This window comes from Manihot esculenta, chromosome 14 (assembly GCF_001659605.2).
Source record: "Manihot esculenta cultivar AM560-2 chromosome 14, M.esculenta_v8, whole genome shotgun sequence".
Classification (NCBI taxonomy): Eukaryota; Viridiplantae; Streptophyta; class Magnoliopsida; order Malpighiales; family Euphorbiaceae; genus Manihot; species Manihot esculenta.
The window spans coordinates 26824938-26842600 of NC_035174.2; the positions used below are offsets into that span (position 1 = coordinate 26824938).

The 17663-nt window shown below is 33.2% G+C and overlaps 2 protein-coding genes across 2 annotated transcripts; both read left to right on the forward strand.

Moving 5' to 3' along the window:
• The first annotated feature begins 6908 nt into the window (after window positions 1-6908).
• LOC110600603 (chlorophyll a-b binding protein CP24 10A, chloroplastic) lies at window positions 6909-8029 on the forward strand. Its single transcript, XM_021737470.2, has 2 exons — window positions 6909-7263; window positions 7352-8029. The coding sequence occupies exons 1-2, from the start codon at window positions 7043-7045 to the stop codon at window positions 7899-7901; spliced, it is 771 nt and encodes a 256-aa protein (XP_021593162.1). The 5' UTR covers window positions 6909-7042; the 3' UTR covers window positions 7902-8029.
• A 1335-nt stretch (window positions 8030-9364) lies between these two features.
• Window positions 9365-11570, forward strand: LOC110600394. The gene has a single exon (XM_021737241.2). It carries the CDS (start codon window positions 10082-10084, stop codon window positions 11366-11368), a length of 1287 nt encoding a protein of 428 aa, XP_021592933.1. The 5' UTR covers window positions 9365-10081; the 3' UTR covers window positions 11369-11570.
• The last annotated feature ends 6093 nt before the right edge of the window (window positions 11571-17663 follow it).

Here is a 17663-nt window from a genome sequence, read left to right on the forward strand (position 1 = left end):
TTTGGAACAGAAGTCGTGGTATCTGTGGAGTTGTAAATTCCAACACACCGAGTATAGTTCAACAATAAAAACCTCAATAGCAAGAAGCTAAGAAGTAACCTGGATCCTCTTGAGGAAATCAAAGATGAAGCGCAAGTACAAATAATAGCTTATCAACAAAGAGCAGTCAGGTATTATAACCAAAAGGTTCGTGAAAGAAATCTAAAGGTTGGAGACTTGGCATTAAGAAGATTGGAAGCCAAGGGGAAAAGAGTTGTTGTGGGCAAACTAACGCTGACCTAGGACCTTTCAAGGTCACTAAGGTCATCAAACCAGGGGTATACAAAATAGAGGATTTACAAGGGAACTCAGAGTCTTACGCTTGGAACATCTAACATTTAAATAGGTATTTTCACTAAAAATGAAATTTAATTGTAATATTAAAGAAATGAAATTGCTCTTTTGAGTTCATTTTCTATTCTTAAGTTTTTTGCAATAAAAAAAAATTCCAAACATGGCAGGTGCCAGCCTCGGAAATTGACCTCTGGAACCACTAAGTAGAGTTGAGGAGTTAAATGAAGAAAGAAGCCCAATCATAGCAGGTATCGGCCTCGAAATTGACCCCTAGCACCACTAAGTCGGGTTGAGAACTTAAACGAAGAAAGAAGTCCAACCATGGTAGGTGCCAACCTCGAAAATTGACCCTTGGCACCACTAAGCCGAGCTAAGGACTTAAATGAAGAAAGAAGCTTAACCACGATATGTGCCAACCTCGAAAATTGACCCCTGGCACCACTAAGCTGAGTTGAGGACTTAAACGAAGGAAGAAAAACTGAAGGTAGGTGCCAATCTCAGAAAATGACCCCTGGCACCATATAAGCCAAAATGAAAGGTAAACAAAGAAAAACCAATGCAGGTGCCGGCCTTAGAAATGACCCTTAGCGCCACACAAGCCGAATTGAAAAGTAAATGAAGAAAAAGTAAGGCAGGACCGACTTTAAAAATTGACCTCGAGCATAATATGAGCTGAGTTGGGAATCAAATAAAAGAAAGGGGCAATTGTGGCAGGTACCGACCTCAAAAACTAGACTTTGGCACCAAGGTAGTCCAGTCAAAAGAACAAACTACATACAAAAGGACCTTAGGACATAGTCCTTAAAAGACTTAGGCATCGAAAAGATAGGAAACTAACTAAGGACCTCAGGGTAATGCAATTGCCAATATAAGCGTCAATTACACCAAACAAATCAAAAGAATTTCTATCAGGAGAGCCACAGGCTATCATAAGATACCCTTTTATACTAAAACCCTAGTGTTTCAGTATAATAATATTTATTTATTTATTTAACTAATTAAATAAATAAATTATAACTATAATCTAAAACTTTAATAAACAAGTCATATAAATCTTAAAAAATTTAATTAAGTCCCTGCTTAATTAATTACATCAAAATCGTAATTCTTTTAAATTATAATTTTATCCCAATGTCAATTTATATGCAACTAAGTCTTACTTTATTTAACTTCTCGTATTATTTTCTCATTCAATTCTTTATGTATGTAACCCATTAGGTTTCAAATATATTGGCAATAAATATAATTAACCAACTAATTAATTTGAAGGTACAAAACATTACCTAATAACATGTCAAGATTATCCAAATATTCAGAATGTCAAAAGTGGTTTGACTTAACCGTTCAGTACATGGTTTGTTAGTATAATTAATATCCCTTCATCACAAATATCCCGATTTAACATTTAATACATAGAACGTGTCTGTAATATTAAATCATATTAGTTCGCATCTATTAGCCATTGATCGATTAAATGAAATTTTAAATCTCATTTGTTTCATTCTACCTTACGCAAGGATTTCATAGTCAATGCTAGAAAAGAACAAATGAGACAACAAATGAGACATCCTCTAATTTAATATAAGGTGATAAACCCTATCTCAATCACATAAACACCTACATACAGTTCCTAATATATCTTATTCATCCCCATTTATTACTCATGTACTAGTCTCGTGGACTTTATTTTTACTCGAAATTTAATTAACACTAAAAATAAATAACAGTTTTTATAAAATGTATTTAAATACTTAAAATATATGGAAAGATAATATCCAACTATAACCAACAGATTGATTGTAAAGCATATTACTATTATTTTTTTAAAAAAAATTCTTGGTTGTGTTTTTGTCATTATCTCTAGTTCTTTTGGAGTTTTGCATGTCTTGCTCTAGTGAGTTCGTGAGATATTGATTTTTATTTTCCTAGCATGCGGTGATTTTAGGCTTCCTCCTTTATTTGAAATCCGTTTGTCAAATTTTCTATCTTAAATCCGTTTGTCAAGTTGCAAACAAATTTTTCTATTTGCATATATGTTTGTAATATTTAAATTAATCAAGTAAATGAATTATAAATATTATTGAATTATCATGTTAATTACACAATGATGTCAGAATCTAACGTAATCCAATACATACATATATTTATAACGAATATAAAAATGTTGTAATAAAATTAAATATAATTAATTCAATATAATCATAAAATAAAATATATAATTAAAAATATAATTTTATTTTAAAAAAAAAGTAAAAAATAATATTCATGTCCGAGATGATGGATCCCAAAATTTTGTCTATGCTTTTATTGTTAGTAATTTGTCATACAACCAACCTATTGGTTGTAATTGGATATTATTGTTCATTTATTTTAAGTATCTAAATATAATTAAATAAAGTTATTTATTTTTAGTGTTAATTTAATTGAACTTCAAGTAAAAATAAAGTCTATAATGTTATATTACTGTACAAAAAAAATTATAATGTGATTATAATTGTGAGATTTCTATTGCATTTAAGTAATGTCTCCAAATGTTCCTGGTCGATATTCTTATAATAATTGGACAATGATTAGAGCTATAGAGACTAGTACATATTATATTCTTTTCTTTTAAAAGAGCAACTGATCTCATAAGTTGAGATATCTAAAACTAATATGTAGGTGCTTATTTTATAAATAAGTGCATTGAACTGACCCACCTAATAAATCCATATGGAAAATGACTTATGTCTATAGATTACTCAAGTGGTGGGTTGTGTAAGTCATCTTTTAACTTGAAATCAATAAATAATCTTATATAGGGACTTTTATATTTTGATTCATCTTACATGTTGCTTGGTTCATGAGTAACAAATGAGGATGAATTTGATATATTAGAAACTATATTAAGGTATTTATGTGATTGAGATAGGATTCATCACCCTAGATTAAATTAGGGAATGTCCCATTTGATGTCTGCTAGCATTGATCATGAAATTCTTGCGCAAGGTGGAATGAAATTAGCAAATGAGATTTAAAATTTCATTTAATAGGTCATGGCTAATAAAAGAGAGATTTAATACTGCAGATACGTTCCACGTATCAAATATTAAATCGGGACATTTATGAAGAAGGGATATTAATTACACTGACAAACCATGTACTGAAAGGTTAAATCAAACCACTTTTGACATTTCAAATATTTTAGTATTCTTGACATGTTGTTAAACAATATCATTGACCTTCAAATTAATTAATTAATTAATTATATTTATTGTCAACATATTTAAAACCTAATGGGTTACACACATAAATAATTGCATGAGAAAATAAAATGAGAAGTTAGATCAAGTAGGACTTGACCGCATATACATTGACATTGGGATAAAATTGTAATTTGAAAGAATTATAATTTTAATTTAATTAATTAAGTAGTGACTTAATTAAAACTGTTTAAGATTTATATGACTTACTTATTAAAGTTCTGGACCATATTTGTAATTTAGTTATTTAAATAGTTAAATAAATAAATACTATTATACTGAAATCCTAGTATTTTAGAATAAAAAGATATCTTATGAAAGTCTGAGACAACTCTGGTGAGAAATCCTTTTGAGAGCCTCCACAATTTATAAGAAAAGTATAGAGTTAGCACTCAAAACTTCTCCCCTTCTCAATCTCTTAGAACTGTTCTAAAGTTTTTCGATTGCTATTCTGTGTAGATATTGTTAGAGACTGGACATTTGGACGATTTGTAGTTTGCGATAAACCAATCAAAACGATCGATCTCGTATTTTGCTACAAAAATAATAAAAAATATTTATTTTTTATGTAATTATTATTGCTTTTTTCGTTTAAACGCGATCCATATTGGAAAAAAAAATTATTTTTCTATTTTTTTCGCTGCATTAATCCGATTGAAATCCAACATTTATATATCAACTTAAAAACTTGGAACTTAGTAAAAGATTGGACTATATATATATATATAAATGAATTCAAATATCAATAATTCATCAAAAGAACCACTAGCTTAGCTTTCCTATAGCCCTATAGTAAAAATTTTAGAATTCAGTCTACTAGCCATGTGAATGGTAAGAATTACAAGATCTAATTGAGAATAGAACACTGGGGTAATATATCCTGTTTGTAAAGTAGGTGATCTAAATTATGGATAAATTTCATTTCATGATACATGAAGATAGGTTCAACCACAATGGTAATTCTAGGGAAAAAAAAAATTAGTTGAGATTTATTTGTATTGTTTTTTTTTTTAAATGTATTGTAGGTTTAATATGTTGAATCACTATGAGAGTACATTTAGAAAGTTAAATAAATGGTCTAGTGCTAGCTATCATATTTTTACTAAAAGAATTAAATTCAAGAGAAGAGTTACTAAACAAAGGGAAAATTACTATTTAATTACTATTTAATTCCTATAGTATAGGAAAACTCACAAATTTATCTCTCGGTTTTGAAAGATATATTAAAACATACCTGATATTTTAAAAAGTCTACTAATTAGTCCTTCCATTAATTTTAACCATTAAGTGTTTTACTATTTAGTCCTTATAATTTGAAAAAAAAAATTATTACTTAATCCCTCAACTTTGTAAGAAGTCTAATATTGTTTGTCTTTAATCCATTAGATACATCTCAAGTTCTAATAAACAGAGATGAGGAATGGGCAATAATAGATATGTCGACCTTGATTAGAATTGGATGGCTTTTGTGTTGATTAAAAATAGAGGTTGATTAGTAGTAGAGGGAGAAACAATTGTAGGTGTGCAACTTTTTTTGTTAAGAGAGTGTGTGTGAATTGGAGAGAGGATGAAATAAGGGGGAAAAATAATCGATTAAGAAAGAAATTAGAAATTTCTTATTTAGGGATTTAAAAAACACAAACGAAAGAGTTTATTTGTATTTTAAAATGCTGCCACTTCTGTTTTCTAGTTAAACATATCATAGAAGCATAAAACATATATTTATAATACTAAAACGAATATTACAATCAGTTTTTAAGTTAAGTGTAAACAAATGGCTTCTCAGGCGGATCTCAAATCCATTTGTGTATTTATTTTTTAAACTAATTTGTAATATTCATTTAAGAATTTGTTTGAATTACAAAAGGATATGTATCAATTTGTGAATTTTGTTTATAATTTGGTAAACTCTTGTAGTAATAAGGAGCTTAAAAGTTAAAATTGATGGATGAAATTTTTTCTATTAATCGCCTTTTGAATTCTCATTTCTATAAAGTAAAAAAATTTGATTTTATAACTAAGGGAATCACAATTTTCAATTCTAATCTACAAAATTAAATCATAGAAAATGCTTGTTTATGCTTGACATTGCAAGAAAGTAACATTGTTCCTAGGCTCTTTTGAAACACAGATTCAAACTGTAATTTTTATTGCTATCATCTCGATTTTCAATGTTGAAGTGACATTATAAAAAGGGCGATTGTTTAATGAAAATAAGCTCTAAAAGTAAAAGTCCTTTAAAAGCTTAGTTGATCGAATTAAACCATAGCAATTTGATTCGATTTGATTTTTTTTTATTGATTGGATTTGATTTTTAATTTATTTAATTCGAACCATAACCACGTCTGTAAATAATAATTTATTAGTTGTGTTTAGCAATTAGATTAAACAAGCACTATCTATATTTTAAGTTGATCTTTATGTTTTTTTTTCTTTTTTTATCTCAATAAAACCCATACAACACAATTATTTTGGAAATATATTTTTAGAGAATTATTATAGCTATATTTATTCAAAATATTCTCACAATTAATAAATATAAAAATTTAAACTCAAAATATTATTACCTACACATAAAAAAGTAATAAAACCGGAGAAAATCATGTCACTATCCTTTGATTGGAATATAGGAGTGGAAGCCACCAAATTGTCAGTGGCATTCTTATATTGCGAAATCCTAATAATTATTTTATTTGAAACTATTTATTTTAAAAAAATAATTGATGGGATGAATTTTGATATTTATTTTTAATATATTTAAATATAATTTTATAATTATTTTTTATATTTTTATGTTAATTTTTATTTTGTATATATTAATTTTAAAATATTTAATTTTTATTATTTTTAAATAAAATTAAAGTTTATTTTGAAGATTTTGAAAGTTAAAGGTACATAATGTCTCATTGTTAGATTATAAGGACCAATTAGAACTCACAATTAATAAAGCTACAGTTTCAGGGGAGGTGGGTTCAATTTGGATTTGATTCTCAAAAGTTCTATAAGTTTCTCAGTACTCCTTTTATTAAACTACACTTAAAACCTAATTTATAAATAAATATACTTATAATTCCTAAATTTGTCTAGTTATTTTGAAATTTTAAAAATAATAAATAAATTCTAATTCAATAATCTTAAAATATCTTTATGTTGAATTCGGAAATAAAATTTTCTAAAAACAAATAAAAGCGAAAAAAAAATTACTTGAAAAATCAAGGGAACCCCAGAACAAGATATGAAAAAAGACAAAGGTACACGTGGTTGGAGAGAGCAAAAGACTTGGGGATGTAGCTCAAGTTCCCATTGGTCCGAAATCTATCCCACCACAGTATCTTAGATTTCTTTATCCTACATGGCTACTCCCAAATCCTCCTTTTAGATCTCTCCCTTCAAAGGCAACCCAATTTCATTTCATTACTGAAATACACAAATAAACCCATTTGCTTCCTAGCTAGGATCCTGCAGACATGGCTGCTACTTCTGGTGCTCTGCTCAATGGATTGGGATCTTCCTTCCTCTCTGGAGGGAAAAGAACTCAAGCCTTGCTGGGTTTGGGAGGAAATAAAATGGGATGTGGCTCAAAGAAGTTTGTGGTTATGGCTGCTGCTGCTGCTAAACCAAAGAAGTCTTGGATCCCTGGTGTTAGAGGTGGTGGCAACTTCATTGACCCTGAGTGGCTCGATGGCTCGTAAGTACTCTCTCTATCTTAGAATCTCTTTATGTGTGTGTTTAGTGATGGAATGTGAAAAGGATTGGAACTTTATCCAAAATTGCAGGCTCCCAGGTGACTATGGATTCGACCCACTAGGCCTAGGGAAAGATCCAGCATTTCTGAAATGGTACAGAGAAGCAGAGCTCATCCATGGACGGTGGGCGATGGCTGCTGTGGTGGGGATCTTTGTAGGACAAGCCTGGAGTGGCATTCCTTGGTTTGAGGCTGGTGCTGATCCAGGTGCTATTGCACCATTCTCCTTCGGCTCTCTTTTGGGGACTCAGCTTTTGCTCATGGGATGGGTGGAGAGCAAGAGATGGGTTGATTTCTTCAACCCAGATTCACAGTCAGTGGAATGGGCAACTCCATGGTCAAGAACTGCAGAGAACTTTGCTAATGCCACTGGAGAACAAGGATACCCAGGAGGCAAATTCTTCGATCCGTTAGGGTTCGCAGGGACTATAAAAGATGGAGTTTATATTCCTGATGTGGAGAAGCTTGAAAGACTCAAAGTTGCAGAGATTAAACATGCTAGACTTGCAATGGTTGCCATGTTGATCTTCTACTTTGAGGCTGGTCAGGGAAAGACCCCTCTTGGAGCTCTTGGGTTGTAAAATTTATGAAAGAAATCCATGTTAAAATGTGAATGTAGATAATCTGTTCAATTTAGAGAACGAATCTCGAGAGCCATGAGCAATGAGTTCCCTCAAGGATAATTCAAAATTATTTTGGCTTTGCTTCACTTGCTAGTTAGATGACAAAGAGGCTAGAGATGTTAAAATCGAGTTTATTTCATTTCAATTTGGAATAGACTATTAATATGCTTAAATATGATTTCCTTAAGAAATGAGCTCCACTGTTATTGGGTATAATAATAAGTTTTAGTTCTTTTTTTTTTTCTTGAAACGGAAGTGTAGCTTAAAATTTAAAATCTCTTGAATTTATTTAAATATATTTATTATTAAATTAAGTAGTATAAGTGCTCTATTTTACAAAACTCATTTAGTGACCAGCTGCAATATCTATAATCAAAATTGACTTGGATTGAAAAAAAAATAGTTTGGATTTTTTTAAATTGAATCACCAATTTCAAATCAGAATTAGCTCAAAACTTTTGTAATCATTGTTGTCAAAATTTTACGATTCTTAATTCGAATTTATTTTTTAATAAACCAATTCAAATATGTGGATGAAACCTAAATGTGTTTGAATTTTATGATTCTTAATTTAAATTGTATTATTTTCAATTCAATTTTATATTTTAACAATTTAAATCTATAAAATAGATAAATTACGAGTAAATAAAAAAAATTGAAAGTGAATAAATTGAATTAAATAATTTTTTATTTGATATAATTAATTATTTAAAAAATTTTTTAACTCTTATATTTTTAAAATTTAAGATCTTATTTATGTTGCTATAAACAAGTGAGTATAAGACTTTCCTTTTACTATTTTTTTTTTACCAACCATTATTATTATTATTTTTAATTAATTTACTTAATAAAGTACGATCATTAAGTTATTAAAGTTTATATTTATAATATTTTAATATGTTATCTTTTTAATTATTTAATTATTTAATCAAATTTAAATTAGACTTTCAATATATATATAATTACAACTATTATTTATGATTTCAAAATTTATAATTTATAATAAAAAACTATATAACATAATGCATACATATTATTCTAAAAAATATTTATAATTAAATAAATAATTATCTTATATTTATAAAAATATATAATATATTTACATTTATTTTTAAAATATATTATTTTTAATTAATTATTAAAAATTTTAGCAAATTTTATTATTCAATTCGATTCTCCATTCATGAAATGAAAATTTCAAATATCCGATTTGACAATTATAATTGCAACCATTCTCATATTGAACTTTTGAAAGAAAATATATCCCAAATTGAATCGCGATCAGAGAGATTTAGTTTCTTATTAAGTTGTGTGGTCATTACATGCAGGGACTTTTGGTGATTTAGATATTAGAAGTATCTTTCCTTATTATAGCATGTCTATCCAGCGAAGAAGAGTTTTGAAGGACATTAACGACGGTCGATCTCACTAGCTACGATCCTCAAGGCTTCAAGTGAAAGTCAAAGCTCTACCTACTCTCTTTTTGTTGATTTTGGAAAAAAGCAGATCTGTGATTTCTTTTTATTCAAGTTTTGTGGAAGGTGAAAACCAGTCATGTATTTCTGATGATATTTTTACAGAATCTCGAAGGTTTGAGAGGCGTGAGTGAGACGTCGACAACCCTGCTACCTCCACTTTTCTCTAGCGCCTTGAAAGATCGGTGGCTTATCTCCACAACTTTTGTTTCTTTGAATTCTAGATCAATTTTGGTTGTTGAGTTTACTTGTTTCTTAGTATCTGTTGGTGTTGCATGCAAGTCTAGAACCTTACTCGTCAACCATTTCTTCATCTTTAAGTAGTTGGCGGCGCCGCTGCTCTGTTCTATTTTTACCTATAGCTAAAGTTACTTTCTGGCCTGGTCTTGGCCTTGTTTGTAGGGAGATCTGGGCTTATGTTAGTCTAGGCCTTTTCTTTGGTCATGATATTGTTTTAGGCTCTAAGGCCGATGATTATCTAATGAGGTTAATATACATTTTAATTTTCATCCACTTGTAGCCGCTGGACGTTAGACGACACATCGTACGGTCGTACAACAATTCACATCTACTCTGCCCCTGAAATGCCCATTTCAGCGTTTCCTGTCCAAAATCACCAGAAAAGAGTCTTCGACAGTAATTCAGTAAACGCCTTCTCCACTCATGGACTTGAACAATCTCAACTACTCTCCCTCCTCCTCCTCCTCCACCCCCCACCCCTCCACCGCCGCAGCTGCTGCTACCCCTGCGGCGGACCCAATGCAGTCCTGGTGGGAATCCGTCTCCAAAGCTCGCGCTCGCATCCTCTCCCTTTCCTCTCTCCTCCATTCCGATCCCACCTCTTCCTTCTCTCTCTCTTCTCTTGCTGATTCCGACCGCCCTGCACTTTCATTACTCTCCTCCTTTGACGCTTATACTCTTCTCTCATCTGCTCTTTCTTCTTCTTCCTCTGGTTCTGGCTCTGATCCTCTCTGTCAATGGCTTTACGAGACCTATCTTTCTTCTGATCCTCATCTCCGTCTCATTGTCCTCTCTTTTCTTCCTCTTCTTTTGGGGCTGTATCTCTCTCGGATCCACTCCTCTGACTCTGTTTCCACTCCTTCTCTGGCCGGTTTCGAGGCTGTTCTCCTTGCCATCTACTCGTCGGAGGTGAAATCTCGCGCTGGTAAGCCAGTTCTCATCCAGATTCCTGATCTTGCACAGCCGTCGCTTTACCATACTCCTCGGAACAAGCAAAATTCTCATGGATTTGATAATTCTCGACCATCCGTCGGGGTTTTGTCGCCGCCGCTGGAGCCCCAGATCGCGGTGAAGTCTACAAAGCGGCCGGTTATTGTTGGGGTGGCACTTGATTGTTATTTTAAGCAGATCTCGCAAATGCCGAGTTGGTCTAAGGTTGAATTGTGTATGTATGCAAGTGCTTGGGCGGGACAGGATTGTGCTTGTAAAGACAAATTAGATGGTGATAAAGAAGTTGAAATCCAAAATGGACATGGAAATGAAGTTAATGGTGGGTATTTTTTGGAGGGTAGGAGCTTGAGTAATGGCCATGAGAGGAACGGGCATGAGATTGATGATGTTGTGGAGGAAATGGAGAAATTGGAGATAGAAAGAAATGGCACAGAGGTTTCAGAGTCAAAGGGTGTGAGGATTCCGTTGCCTTGGGAGATTTTGCAGCCCTTGTTGAGGATTATGGGACATTGTCTGTTGGGGCCTTTGAATTCTCAAGATGTTAAGGATGCTGCATCCAGGGCAGTTAGGCGGTTGTATGCAAGAGGGACTCATGACTTGGCTCCACAGGCCATATTGGCTACACGGAGTCTCATTCAGCTTGATAAGAGAGCCCGTGAAGTTGCAAAGGCTGCAGCGGCAGCAGCAGTTAATTCTTCTTCCAATGCTAACACACCAAGTAAAGCTAAGAAACCAGAAATATTTTTGGTGTCAAAGTGAGGGATTTGCTTGGAAGGTAATGGATATTCTATGGCCAATCTCAATTAGTTTGTCTAAAATTGTGCTATATCAGATATGCACATTGATCTCTTGTACTGTTGCATTATAGCTTTTGTTTTTAATCCCTGTAATCTTGTCATTGTACGTGAGTTAACTTTTTGTTTCACTTCATGGTATATTCTTACTAACAGGATTTGATTTATCTTTTGAGTTGAGTTTATCTTTATTCTATCTTTAGGATTGTTTTATGAGAGTTAAGTTATATGAATAATAATGCTGGCATATTTTGTTGGAAGAGTACATGTATGACATTAATCTTTCCTAACAAGGTCCTAAAGATGGGTGGTGAGCTATTTGAGAGTCTAACATATGCACCAGAGCACAGCTGCATTAGCCTGATACTGTTACACAAAAAATGTCTCTGATATGTTCTATTTAAGCTTAGTGGCTTATTTCATTTATTGACTTCAGTACTTCACTAATAAGATTCTTATGAGTTAGAATTTGACATTGCCTTTTGCATTACTGAAATACCGTGGCTGTGGTAAACTGAAAAGAAAAGCAAAGAGATTTTCTTCTCAAATATGATTTTGAGCATATAATAATTTACTAACATGTCAATTTTGATAATTTCTTTTGTCCTAGTTAATAGTAATATCCTTTCCAAAATGACCAAATACGTGCTTATACCTTATCCTATTTGGATTAGCCATTAAACTTGAACTAAAATTATAACCTATTGAACTCCTAAACTTGTTAAAATCATAACAATTAAACACAATTTAGCCATGTCATGTTAAAAAATTAAAAAAATGATCATATTTCTTGTTGATTGTAGTCTAAATTTTGCTGATTGTTTTATGAAAATTTAGTCACAAAATTTGGAGTAAGCAAGCACTAAAAGGGATCATTTCCGACTTTTTTGACAAGACATGGCTAATTTGTCTTTACTTCTTATATCAAAAAGCAGTGTAAGCATTAGAAACATATTAAATGTAAAAAGGAAAATGACATGTCCTGGTTGCATGGGCATGGATGCAGTCTGGTTGGAAGCTTGAGGCATTCAACTATGGACACCAATACCACATCCACGCAATTTCCACCATTTACATTAAGTTTCTTTACTTGATTTCCATAATGAACCACAGTTTGAATATTGAATTGTGCTCCTATCCTCTCCTTCCACTTTAAGGATTGCTAAAATGTGTCAGCACAATAAAGAGGAGAGTAGAATTAACACCTTGATCTACTATATCATCTCCTGCATAATCTCCTGCCTCATCATTTTTTGTGCTGAATCTTCATTCTTTCATGCTACTCTTAATGCATATGCTGTTTTTATGGACTTTGATGTCCTATTTGTCCAACCTCTCCACACTTAAAGAATTCAACATTCATCTTGCCTTTAACATTGGTAATTTGGTATCATTAGATGAAGCAGGTTTTGAATTAGTAAAATGGTTAAATGGCTGCAAAATGTCTACATCTTTCACATCTTAACTTTGCATATTTTCAACCTTAAGGAAGCTGCTCTTTCAAATCCTACCATTGCTTGATACTTTGTTTTTTTGGCAGATAATTGTATGATATATGCTTCTCTTGTAGCTTAGCTTCATCTTTATCTGTGTATTAATTGGTGGTCACCAAAATATTTTCATATCATGTTAACACCACCACACCATATTTTAGCTAATCTACTAAGCTTCATCTTAGCCAACCTCAGTTTATAATCTTGTTTGAAGTTATACCAATCAAAGTAAGATCCAAAAGAATGGAGCCATTCACAAGATAATGCAATATCTAGCCTACCTTAAAAATAGGGATCATCTAACTTGACTTTCTTATGATGTTCTGCTGCATCTTGAGGTTGACATCACTTGTAAGTTGAAGATTTTGTTTAGCTCTTATGTTTGTTATCTGAGGGAGAGCTTGACTGGTAGTTTCTTTTATTGCTCTCTAGCTAGAGTTAGTGGAAGACACCATCTTAAGTAACTCATAGTGTCAATAAATTACTCAATCTAAAAGCTATAGGTAGGTAATAGGTAAGGTTCTAAGAATAAGTATTATTACCTCTAAACACCTACATGTATAAGCCAACTGGGCTTAGAATGTGAACAAGCATAGGCATATCTTACTTTGTGCTGAAACTTAATTAGTAGAGGAGGTGACTCTATTGCTTCAAGATTGTCCACTTTAAATGTTTTATAACTGCAATCAACCAATTTCTCCATTTCTTTTTTTTTTTTTAAGTTTTTTTTTTTAAATTTTTCTGTTAAATAATACCTTGATGTACTTAAATTGGAAAATTTTGGAAATAGAGGGTCAATTGATAGATTATGATTTTTTTTTTTTTGAAATGCAATTCTTGAAATTGTAAGAAGAGCTCTAGAATGGGTTTTTCCCGAACATTTATACATACTGTACGTGCAAGCACGCATGAATGAGTAGAGTATTTTTGGAAATACATAAAAATGGTGGTATGAATAGAAACGTAGATCTGGCAAAGTGTGAAACGATCTCATTATAAAGGTTGAATTAGTGTCCATATTGAAATGTGCACCTAAACATATCTGCTTGTGCCAGACTTTGGAATTTGAGAATTTGTTTACTTCTTTGTTTCTGTCATTTTTATTACTCCCTCTATTTTATAATTTTTTTTCACTTTACCTTTTCACACATATTAAAAAAACAATTTTTTATTATCGTTTCAATTATTCTCATTTTAAGGACATTAAATTTTTATTAAATATTTAGAGATATTTTGAATATTTATTTAAAAAAATAACAATTAGTGAGAAGTTATTTATGATAGTCAATTTATATGTTATTATAATGTAAAATGGGAAAGTGAATAATAATTTTAGGACAACCAAAAAAGGAAAGATGAAAAAAAATTATGAGATGGAGGGAGTATTTTTTATTGTTAATTTTTTGATGTCAATTGGCCATTGGGAACCTTAAATTCCTTCTCATAATATCATAGAATTATTGGTTTTTAGGAGAGTTATGATAATAATATATTGTTTTCATTTTTCCCTTTTTGTAACTTGAAGTGATTTGAGTCCACATCAATACGGTGTATGTTAATGTCTTCTGAGGATGGAGGATAATAATTTCTCTGGATGCTAAATATCTATTGTAGATTTAACCAATTCTAAGCCACAGTTGTATGTTATGTTCAGATAAGTTGCTGGTGCATGGGGATTTCATGGATATGTTTTGATTACCAGTTATAGTTTGATTCTTATTTTGGAATGCTTCTACAAAGGTTGTATTTAGCGGCAGAGATGTTGACATTCTAAATATCTGGTCAATGGGAATGTCTTCATATTTGAGGGAAACCGAGCGTATAAACTCAACCAATTAAAAGATGATACATTATGTAAAACCATGGGGTCCATTCTAAAACCATGTTGAATCCCACCAAAACTGTAATATATTAATTTTCTGTTTGTTGAGAATATATACACTCAAGTGTGTATAAGAAATTTTCTAAGTCTAAATGGTCAATCTTCCTTGTTGCAGTGAGAGAATGAAATTTTCTAAATCTAAATGGTCAATCTTCCTTGTTGCAGTGAGAGAATGATCGGTGATTTCAAAATAGTTTATATATGTGTGGTCAATATTCTATTGTGGAAGTAACTGATTTGTTTAAGATCTTCGTGTATGAACTTAGATTATCATGTAGTCATAACTCATAACCCTTTTGTCCACGGTGGACAAGGTTTGTGCAAGATTTCTTGCATATATGCATTAATGCCTTTGAAGGTAGATATAATATTATATTTGTTAGCACATTTTTAAAAGTATGAGATATTTACTTTTTATTATTTCATATGCATTTCATTCGAATATAAATAAACATGGGTGATTATTAATCTCAATCCTATAAAAGAAAATAGGCTCTCTCTAGAGCAACCCCCAGGTGGGGAAGACGTTGGCTGAAAGACTAAAAAGATAAAGTATAAGAAATCTTTTGTTGATGATTCTGTAAGGATGCTTCAATGTCTTTTTGTGATAGTGATGAGGGGGATTGAGGGGGATACGAGTATGATTGATTTAATGGGTTCGGAAAATTTTGAGAGTTTTGCTGATGATATTCGAATTGATCGATCGAAAGTGTAACAGCCCGGAAACCGAACTGCTACCGGCGCTAGAATCTAGATCGGCTTAAGGTCGCCGGGACCCGTAGCAAGCCTGCTGTGAACTCTGTGTACCTGTGAAATCCCATACATGATCATATATTTTCTGTAAAAATTAAAACTTTTCTCTGTTCCAAGGCTTAACCTGTGCATACACTATCTTTACATTGTAAACCCCTACTAGAGCTCTCGTCTTTGCTTTAGGTGGGCTAACTCATATCCTGTTAAGCCTGGGTTTTCATACATATAACATAAAACATTTACATAAAAGATCATGTATATAAAAAGATTACAACTCTGCTAAAACAATACTCGTACATACACATGTCCATACTAACTATTACATAACCCTTCTCTTCATTTGTACCCTGCTGACACCTCTGGACTCTGAACCTGCAAGACTGGGGTTAAGGGAGAGGGTGAGCTATACTAGCCCAGTGAGTAGTACATATAAAACATGTTATAAAACGTGATCTCATGGAATGCCTCACAACACAAGTAAATCACATAATCTCAGACGGACTAATTCAAAATTCCCCCACATTGCCCGGCCCGCGAAGGAGCTCCTCAGGTCTTCATTCAGCACCCTATGGTACCGTGTGCCCGGCCCTTTCAGGGCTCCTCAGGTCTTCAGTTAGGGGGCTAATGAATCCAAGCTACGCCCGATCTGTACATGCACTGATTAATGCAACATCTTCGTGCTCACTAATGCAATACTATAAACATGGCATAAATGATGCATGAAACATGCTAAAAATGTTTGAGTTCTCATTAAAAGATTTAGTTCAGTTCCACTCACCTCTGGCTGACTCTGTACTGACTCTGCAGGCTTTGAAGCAGTGGTCACTGCTGAACTCCTTGGTTTCTCTGGTCCGTTCCTACACAGGTGGATTGAAATGAAGGACCAAACTACCTCAAGAACATCTCTAAGAAACTCCCAAAAAACCCTCTAAAGCATCCTAGAACAATCACATAAAACATGCAAAAGAAAGCTGGACAGGGCACTTTCGGCGGTAGGTTCGGCGGCCGAAACTCCCCTCCAGAGACGAAACTCATGCATGTTCTGCGGCACCTTCGGGAGCCGAAAGTCTCGTCCAGAGACGAAACTCAACCTTCGGCGGCACTTTCGGCGGCCGAACCTTGCCTCCAGAGACGAAAGTCCAAATGTTCGGGGGCAAGCTTTGGCAGCCGAAACTGCCTCCACAAGGGGTTCGGCGGCCGAACCTTCCTTCGGCGGCCGAACCTGGTTTTGCCCGTTGGGCAGAAACCTGCTCTGTTTCATGCAAACTTCACCCAAAACCTATCCAACATGCATAGCAACTACTCCCAACTAGCATATACCATATAACATGCATAAAGAGGTCTAAACCTCTCCTAAGACCTCCAACAAACATATCAAACAACACTTAACCATGCTGATACACCAAAATCCTCAAAAACCTCACTTAACCTAAACATGCATAACTACCCATACAACTCCCATAAAACCTTCAAAATCAAGAAAGAAAGTTCAGGATCTTCACTTACCTCTTCCAAACAAGAGATTGAACGATCCCTACGTGGAGATATGGAGAAATCCTCTCTCAAACTCTCCAAACTTCCAACCTTACTCTTTTGCTCAAAAACTTCAAAAACACATGAAAATCCATCAAAACCATGAAAGATTTGAGAAAACACATAAATCACTCAAGGAAGATCAAGTCTCACCTCAGCTCGTGCAAATGGAAAGAAAATCTTATCCATTTGACCGACCTAGGGCCTTTTATAGTTGGCTGGCCAGACCAACTACGGCGGCCGAATGAGAACCCGAATGCCATGCACGTTCGGTGGCCGAAAGTCACCTTCGACGGTCGAACCTTGGCTTTTCTGCCTTGGTGCTTTTCTTGCAAAACCTTACTTCTTTAAACACTTTAACACATGAAAACGCTTGCAAAACATAAGAAAACATAATCCGTACCCTTCCAGAGGATTCCGACATCAGAAATTCCACCGGACTATAGGACTTCCGACGCCGGACTCTAGCCGGGTATTACATTCTCCCCCCCTTAAGAACATTCGTCCTCGAATGTTCCTCAAACACGAAGCACATAAACACATAACAAAGGGGAAAACTAACCTCAAAACAGATATGGGTATTGCTGGAGCATAGACTC